The sequence below is a fragment of the Sorghum bicolor genome, chromosome 6 (genome assembly GCF_000003195.3).
Source record: "Sorghum bicolor cultivar BTx623 chromosome 6, Sorghum_bicolor_NCBIv3, whole genome shotgun sequence".
NCBI lineage: Eukaryota > Viridiplantae > Streptophyta > Magnoliopsida > Poales > Poaceae > Sorghum > Sorghum bicolor.
In genome coordinates this window covers 42,254,276-42,263,724 of record NC_012875.2, presented here as the reverse complement: position 1 = coordinate 42,263,724, position 9,449 = coordinate 42,254,276, and the positions used below count along the sequence as shown (strand labels likewise).

The window sequence follows — 9,449 nt, the reverse complement described above, 5'->3', positions numbered from 1 at the left end:
AAGTGATTATAGGGCTTCTGTCACACAAAATCCAAAACCACTAGATCTCAAATCAACATACCAAAAAAAAAAGACATCATAAATAGGCCAAACCAACATAAAACAAAAAAATAATCATATATATACAAATTAAATCAGACCTATACTATGAAAAGCAAACTAAAAAGAATCTATCTACTGTAAATTCAGGTGTTTTAAAGCCTCTTGTTACCCGGGTGATAAGTGTTTAAAACACTCGAATCTTACATCCAATAAAAAATGTGACAGAAGACAATCAAGTACCCAAAATTTAATACAAGATCTATATCAAAGGGACCAGATAAAAAAAAGAAAACATCCATGGAAAAAAGGAACAAAAAATCAGAAAAAATACCAAATTAAAAGAAAAGATGACAAATTATTTGTATAAAGGGCAAACTTGAAGAAATTCAAATTGAAAACAAAGAAAACATACAAATTACATATTGCAGAAAAATGCAAATGTCAAATGACATATTAATTCTATAGATGGCAAATTGGAAGAAATTCAAATTGAAAACATATAATACACACAAATTACATAGAGCAGATAAAGAAACCATATTTACACCAATAATATAAGAAATTTACACTGACATAATCAATGTAAATATTACAATTAGATACTATAAAAAAGATAAGAACTAAACCAAAACATGAACAAAAAACATATATACTCAACAATTCCTGTTAGCAGTAAACAATGAGCATGAACACTTCAAAAACCAGGAACCTACAGTCGTGCACACCTAAGCATGGGGACCTACATTGTTCCTATGTGGGGACAGGCGCCTGCTACTCTTTTTCTCACGCGTGGAGACCAGCTGTACCAAAACCAACACAAGGTGTGGATGGATTGGAGAACAGATCGAACGGGAGCGAGAACCGAGTGACAAAGGGCAAAAGAATGCCCGAGTGACCTACAGATTTGTCGTACTCCCTCCGTCCACGAAAGAGTCAATTTCTAGAGTTGTCCTAAGTCAAAATTTTTAAACTTTGACCAAATTTCTAGAAAAAAATACTAAAATTTATAGTATCAAATTAGTATTATTAGATTCATCATAGAATATATTTTCATGTAATGTGTATTTTATATTATATATGTTGTTACTTTTTTCTATAAAGTTAGTCAAACTTTAAAAAATTTGACTGGCACGGATTCTAGGAATTGATTCTTTCGGGGACGGAGGGAGTATTAAATAAGGCGTCACATAAGCAAAATTACTGACTTGACAGAGTCATTAAATGAAAAAATTTCATCAGATGAGAGAATAATTTCATCCCTTATGTGGCTGTCCTGAAATTCATATGGATGCTAAATGGGGCCGAATAATTGTCCAGATGGAATCGTGTCGCGGTCGCCCTCGCCGGCCTCGTTGCCGTGCCGAACCCTTTAGTTTTTGAGATCGATGATTGCTATTGCTAGCTTCATTCGCGGGAAAAGGGAGATCGACATGCGTGGTGGAAGACATCATTGGAATACTAGCTAGGCTGCAAGATCCTGCCGGCAGGATCTTGCAGCCTAGCTAGTATTCCAATGATGTCTTCCACCACGCATGTCGATCTCCCTTTTCCTGCGAATGAAGCTAGCAATAGCAATCATCGATCTCAAAAACTAAAGGGAACGATGCCGCCGGCCGGCCGGCCGGCGAGGGTGACCGCGACACGATTCCATCTGGATAATTATTCGGCCCCATCCATCATCCATGGACCATTCGAGCACGATCATCAGTGACACACACGTTCATCGGCGGATTCTCCTCAGCAGTCAGCAGCAGCTTCGCTTTCGGTAGCCGGCCGGCCCCGATATGATGATCCGTCGCGTCCGATCTTTTCGTCCATCGCGTCGTCGCTTTGCATCTCATCTCAGCAAGCAGCAGGGAGTCTCGCCAGCCATCGGCACGCACAAAGAATAATCTTACTGGAGCCAGCGAGTACGGTCAGATGTGATCAAAGCGCCGATCAAAACGCGATCGATTATATTATTCTCTACTGGTCGCGAATCGGATCAGATCGTGTCATCGTCTGTCGCCGGGCTTTTCAAGCTAGATTCAACCATATCGAGACGATACCAAAGCGAATGAAGCAGTTCATTATGGCCTTGTTTAGTTCCTTATAAATTTTACAATTTTTTTTTAATTTCTCATTATATTGAATCTTGCGACACATACATAAAACATTAAATATAAATTAAAAAATAACTAATTGCATAATTTGTCTATAATTTGCGAGACGAATTTTTTTAGCCTAGTTAATTTAAAATTAGATAATATTTGTCAAATATAAATAGAAATGTTATAATGTTTATTTTACAAACTTTTTTTTAACTAAATAAGGTCTATGTGTGGCAAAGAAAGGTTAACGGCCATGCACCGAGGAACTTAATAAATAAGAGTTGACTCGCTTTTGGAAAAAAGATTTTTTTTTAGGTGTAACAGACCTAATTCTATCCTACTGTACTATAGTACGTGCGGACAGCTTTGCTTTTCTGTGCGGAAAACTTTGGCATAGGGAGGGGGGGTGGGGCCAGATGATGAGCAGGACCTACTATATGACTGATGATGATTCGAAAAGATGAGCAGCACCAAAGGCACGGGCAGTCACGGATCTCTCCTGTTTTTCTTCTCTTTTTCGATTTGGGCCTTGTTTAGTTCCCAACAAATTTGGGAAATGGACACTGTAGCACTTTTGTTTGTATTTGACAAATATTGTCCAATCATGAACTAACTAGACTCAAAAGATTCGTCTCGTCAATTTCGACCAAACTGTGCAATTAGTTTTTATTTTCGTCTATATTTAATACTCCATGCATGCGTCTAAAGATTCGATGTGACGGAGAATGTGAAAAATTTTGCAAAATTTTCTGGGAAGTAAACAAAGCCTTGAAAACAAGGATGGATGGATGCATGAATAATTGCATATGTATAGTCACGGACGGACGGACGAGGCACCGACCGTTGAGTGGACACGGAGGAAGGGACGGAACCCTCGCTTTTTCCTTTTGGGTGTGGGGCCGGGCCCGCGGCACGCAGCACAAACTATTCAACGGCCCATTTAAAGAATCCCCAGCCACGCAGAGTGAGGCCCACGCGGCTCCAGCACTAGAATAGGAATAGGCGGCCCTTTCCCTTTCGCTTTCCCTTTTGCGGGGAAAAGGGCAGCGCAGATTTAATTAGCAGGTGCTGGCTACTGGCTAACAGCCCTGATTTAGATATGGTTAGGACAACGATACGATATTCAAAAAAAAAATTGACTTTTTATTTATATATATATATATTTTAAAAAATTATATATATATATATATATATTTATTTATTTATGAAAATATTTTTAAAAATAAATAAATTCATATAATTTCTATATTTGCAAACGTAATAATTTAAAAGTTATTAATAATTTAAATTTCTAATATTTAATTCAAATTTTTTCCAACACGACTTCTAAATCCTACTTGTCTATTGGCTGGGGACCAGCAGATACTAATGAGAAGAGCAACACGCACGTCTGTTTCTAACTTTGTACTAACACTAAATCTTTTTAGGTTCCCATCCGGACTCTAATATAAAGTCGCCGATGATCTAACAAAGCACGTTCTTAACTTCCTAGTGGGTTCTGGCTTTTGGTCGACGCTCGACACTAGGCTTTGATTAGCCTTTTTGTATGGTACAACTTGATTAGTAGTTATTAACCGTATTGTGGCTCCATATGGTGTGTCAGCTACAGGCTGGTTCGCCTCTGAGCAAATCTCACGTAGTAGATTTGTTCCTCCATATAAAAAACAACATCGATCATACTGATGGGTAGCTTTGCAAATTCTGCGGGTGGAATCTCCTCATCTTGATGGAATCCACAGTCACGTGCTGATCCCCCGTAACTTACTCCAGAAAAAAGTGGCAGCGGACAGAAAGCGGCATCAGGACATACTGTAGTATAGTACACTAGTGGGGGTCACAAAAGTACCGATGCTAATGCACGCATGTAGAGATCCCATTAGTCTAACGCGTTGCATGCAGATTGGACCTCTATAATTAACTCCGGGGATGAGTTTGTAGATGATCGAATCCAGGTGGAGACGATGCCTCGAGGCCAAAAGGTTCTCTTGATAGTTCACTACCCCAAGAGGCCGCGGTCACCAGCAACAGTGTACGTACACGCTCGGCGCCTCTGCCTCTGCATCTGCGTTGCATATAAAAGTACAGTACACCAGCAGTGCAGTGGCACCATCAGGGATAAAAGATCACGATCGATGACTGCTCGTCTACTCCATCGTGCACGAAAAACGACACGAAGACCTCCGTGAACCAAAGTGTCTCAGTCTCCTACGAAAGGAGAAAAGGTAGCACGGGTTGGCACGGCAGGCCCCAATGGACCGGTCCGTCCGTCCGTCCGTCACCCGCGTCTTCGTGCCGCGCGACGGCCTTTTGCGTCTTTGACATGTCACGCTTCACAAGGGATGCCGAGCTTGGAAAGTGGAAAGTCGTAAAAAAAAAACACACAAGCAAGCGAAAGGGCAGATGGGCGCAAGCGCGCGCCAGGCGGCTGGAGATCCGCGTTCTCGACGTGCTCGCCCGCTTTTCCTTTTCCTGTCAAAAACATGACTGTCAAAGGCCTTGTTTAGTTTGCAAAAATTTTTAAGATTCCCCGTCACATCGAATCTTTGGTCGTATGCATGGAGCATTAAATATAGATAAAAATAAAAACTAATTGCACAGTTTATCTGTAATTTGTGAGATGAATCTTTTGAGCCTAGTTACTCTATGATTGGACAATGTTTGTCAAATAAAAACGAAAATGCTACAGTAGTCAAAAATCAAAGTTTTTGCCAACTGAACAAGGCCAAAGACTCCGAGAAAAAGGTGCGACGAGTGGAGTCGTCATCAAAGTGGAGATAATCCCTGCGTAAAAAGTACTCCAAAGACGACGCCGATCACAAACACAAGGCGGGCAGAGGCAACTGCGCCACCGGTACGCACGCACGAAAGGAATCGCTTTGTTTTTGACTAGACGTGAGCCACCGCTGAACGGACCCACTACCGGCAGAACGTCCGCGTGGGATAGCCGTGAACCCGTAACAGCACGGCAAGCAAGCAAGCACGCATTCTGATCGATCTGTTTCGTGAGGTAGTCCTACAAGCACGTACCAAGTGCTTTGCTTGCCTCTCGATACTGCACCCACCGCGGTAATAACCGACGCCTCCGGACTTGTGTTGCTCCTGCTACCACTCGGTGGCTGACCGCAACGTTGGACTTGATGGTGAGAGTGACGCAGCGGACAAGTCATATTTGTACCGACAAAGATCTGTCCCGGGAGTACCCGCACGCAGCCAAGGGACCAGCCTCCCCTGCACTGCATAGGAGTAGTACTCATGCGATCCGCCGGAGACGGTCCCCCTACCTGCCGCTGGCCTCCATCCGGGTACGTGGGCGTGGTCGCCGAACCGTGCGGCGCGGCGCGGCGCGGCGCGAATAGTCAAGATCGCCGCTCCATTGCGCCCTGGGCCTTGTTTAGTTCCAAAAATTTTTGCAAAATAGGTACTGTAGCACTTTCGTTTGTTTGTGACAAATATTGTCCAATCATAGATTAACTAGGCTCAAAAGATTCATCTCATCAATTCCGACCAAACTATGTAATTAGTTTTTATTTTCGTCTATATTTAATACTCCATGCATGCGTCTAAAGATTCGATGTGACGGAAAATCTGAAAAGTTTTGCAAAAGTTTTTGGGAACTAAACAAGGCCCTGGTTTAACTAGCCGGTCCTAACACAATGGATTAATAGATGCAGATTTCGCAGCTCAACTTTGGCCTATTTCTTCATTAATAACAATAAGCCAATAGCCCAAGATATTGGAGCGGTGAACCAAGTTAGCGATTTAGAGGGGATGAGAGTAATTAGCAGTACAACTAGTAACTGGGTCTAAACATTAGCCTATGCTGCAACTTGGAGCATTTCTAGTTTCTACAAGATGTACTCCTACAACTAGTAGTACCCAAACCAACAAAAGATTGCCGCTACCAGACCCCTCCGGTCACATGACTCACGTGCCGGCGCATGCGTGGGGCAGCAACCGCGACTCGACGAGAACCGGGGAACGAAGACGACGAGTACCCGCCGCCGCGGGAACGGACGCCGGCAGGGCTGCCGCCCGCCTCGTTCGTCACAGCAGGACCTGGAGCGAGGCGTTCTTGGCCGCGGCGCAGACGGGGCACACCTCGGCGGCGGGCTCGCACGCGCGGCACAGGCACAGGTGCCGGCACGGGAGCAGCAGCACGCACGCGTCGCCGCCGCCGCAGGACTTGCACGACGGCGACGGCGGCGACGAGGCACCACCCCTGGACGCCGCGTCGTCGGCGACAAGGCCCGACGGGGACGTCTCGAAGCAGCACGACTGCGCGTCCTCCGCCTCGCCGCCGCCACAGTCGGCGCCGGCGGCGGGCTGCTGCTGCTGCAGCAGCAGCTGGTCCAGCGTGGCGCGGAGGCCCGCGGCGACGGCCTCGTGGCTCCTGGCCACGCCCAGCCACGCCTGGCCCTCGGACGCCAGCTGCCGAAGCCTCTCCTCCAGCTCCGCGTTGCGGCACCGGGCGCGCATCAGGTCGGCCTCCGCCGCGCGGAGCCGACCGGACGCGGCGCGTTCCACGGCCGCCACCACCGCGCGCGCGTGCCGACGGCGAGCCTCCTGGAGCCCCGCGCGCATCCTCTCGGTCTGCAGCACAACCATGGGAGCAATCAAGAATCAGATGCCGTCTCCACGACGTATGTATGTATGTATGGAGGGACTCGATCGAGTACCCGTCACAAAATCAATCAAGAGGGGACGAGGGATCGATCAAGAACTTGCAACGCACCTCGAGCCGCACCAGCGCGTCGATCTCCACGCCCTGGTGGTAGAGCTGCGAGAGGACGGCATTGGACGCCACCGCGGCCCGACCGCTGGTGGACGCCGCGCCGCACCCTCCGGCTCTGCAGGTCTGCACGTCGCCGGCGAACACCTGGACGTGCGGCGGCAGCGGGAGGGGCAGAACCAACCCCTGCTGCTGGTGGCTGCCATCATCCAGGAACCCCGGCGCAACGCGTGCCCGCTTCCTCGGGAGGAACACGTTGTTGTTGTTGTCGCCGCCGCTGCCGTTGCAGGTGAGCTCGCTGCGCGGCTGGGCGTCGACGAACGGGGCGTCCCCGATGGGCGCTGGCGCTGGCGGCGCGCACCCGACGAAGCCGAGCTCGTCCAAGAACAAGTTGCCGCCGACGGCGGCACCGACCGCGGCACCTTCCAGCGCCCTGAAGGCGTGGGCGAGGTCGTGGTGGGGGAGGAAGGCGGGGTTGAGTAGGTGCTGCGCCTGGACGGCCATGGACACCCGCCTTGTGTTGGCAAGAAGAGGGTGGGGGCGGGGGGAGCCGGGAGATGGATGTGGGTAGTGGAAAGGCAACGGGTGGGAGGGGAGGTTTATATATACGGACACGGGAGACGACGGGGCCGGGCGGTGCGGGGAAGACAGACACGTTGGGTGTGTGGGGCGCCTGCAAGGAGACAAAAGCTGCCGGTTTTTTTGTTTATCTCGACGAGGAGAGAGAGGGACGGCGGCCGGAGGGGAGGCAGAACACACAACAGAAGAGGGGCAAGCAGGCGAACGGATTGGATGATGCTGCGACCTCTCTTTTTCCCCTGCCTTTAAAATAATGGCGATCGTTTAGGCTGGAACCAATACTTTAATCCCGCCTCCTCGCCTTTTGTCTGCGCTACGCTTCTTTTTCTCTTTTCCCTGTCATGGCCTCATGGGGTTTTTCTTTGATTTTTTGTTCCCTGGCGATTGGATTCGCCGAGTGGCGTGACCGTGATGCGAGTAGAGTCCGGGGAGTGGTGGTCCGCGTGAGCCAGCATGCAAAGGGTGGCCTACCTGCCACAGGGAGCTGACGTTATGTCCTTTTTTATTTTGTTTTAAACCTTGCTTTTTTTCTAAAGTTGGTGCGTTTGAACACGTTATTAATAACAAGTGTATAAATTACAAATATTATGATGAACGAATTTTTTAAGTCTAATTAGTTCATAATTTGATAATATAATGCTACGTCACCATTGCATCAAAGCCAATATGCTTAATACAGCGACTTCCTTGGTGTGCAACACCTTTCTCCACGGCGGCATAGGCCGTTAAGGCAGCAGCAGTAGCGACGGTGGCGGTCGAGTTGTCAACCTCGCCGCCATTCCCACCGTTGGCAGTGCCACCAACTATATTCGACGGCATAACTGTGGCACTTTTTCAACCGTCTCACTAGCCTAGATGTGTAATCAGGTGCGGCAGGGCCACGCTCTACAATTTGAAAGGCACTTGGGCAAGCAAGAAGATAAGGGCTTGTTAAACTAGTTTTTAAAATAAAAATTAAAGAATATATAGTATGAATAATAAAAATTATTATGCAATATAGGTTTAGATCTGAGGTGTTGGTGTGTTGCTTACTGAGATCATATTTGCTACCCGCCATCGTTGTTGCCTTCCCAGTCGTATTGTCGTGACAGTGAGCTAGCGACTCGACAACTAGTGTACATCATCGGTGACTCCACATTCGTGTCTGTGTGCACGTCAATATCTCAATCACTCAATGGAAGATTGGAAATATTGGGAGAGAATACGAAGCATCGGCATCGGCAAAAATGAATCGTCCTCTACTCCTCTGGTCTCTCGATTCTGCGGCCTATGGGCCTTCGAAGGCTTATATGTGTGTTCATATTATACCAAATAGAAAATTATATATGCTAATGATATATACGGTCTTAGTCCCTTAGCTACATGGGCCCAGGGCGGTCCCACTGTCTGGCCCTCCCTTACAGCCGGCCCTGAGGTGCGGATTTAGGGGGCTTAAGCCCCGTGTCGGAGATCCCATCGAGACCTAGTGGCGGACCTAGAATTTTGTCATAGAGTATACCGTTTAAAAAAAATTACGCAATTTGATAAAACCACATCCAATTCGGTAAAGCTACTACCAATTCGGTAAAACCATGTACATTAAATAACACAATAAGCCTTAAATTTAAAGATTAGCTAAAAACTATAACAAATTATGATATAAAAAATAATTGCAAATAATTCAAAATAATAGCCATAGAGACTTACAACAAGATGGGATGAAAAGATAGCAAAAGAAAGGATGAAATATGTTAATTATAGTTATAATATCTAGAGGGGATAAAAATTTAAAAAAATAAATAAAAATGAAGGCACATAGGGTGTCATGGGATACAACAGGAGAAGATAAAAGAATAGAAAAAACTAATCCATACTTAATTTTAAAAGTTACAAAAGAAAATAGAAAATTAAAATATCCATTGTACATAGCTATTGATAAGTGATATAAAACATAGGCAAAGTTATATTATTTTTATTTATTATTTTATTTCGTGACGTGTCTCATAGGAAACAACAACTTAGGATAAATA

General features: G+C 46.3%; 1 protein-coding gene across 1 annotated transcript; it reads right to left on the bottom strand.

Annotated features, from left to right (window-relative positions):
- On the bottom strand, positions 5,805 to 7,453 carry LOC8075244 (BOI-related E3 ubiquitin-protein ligase 1). Its single transcript, XM_002446340.2, has 2 exons — positions 6,865 to 7,453; positions 5,805 to 6,722 (listed from the first exon to the last, which is right to left on the bottom strand). Exons 1-2 carry the CDS (start codon positions 7,363 to 7,365, stop codon positions 6,177 to 6,179), a joined length of 1,047 nt encoding a protein of 348 aa, XP_002446385.1. The 5' UTR covers positions 7,366 to 7,453; the 3' UTR covers positions 5,805 to 6,176.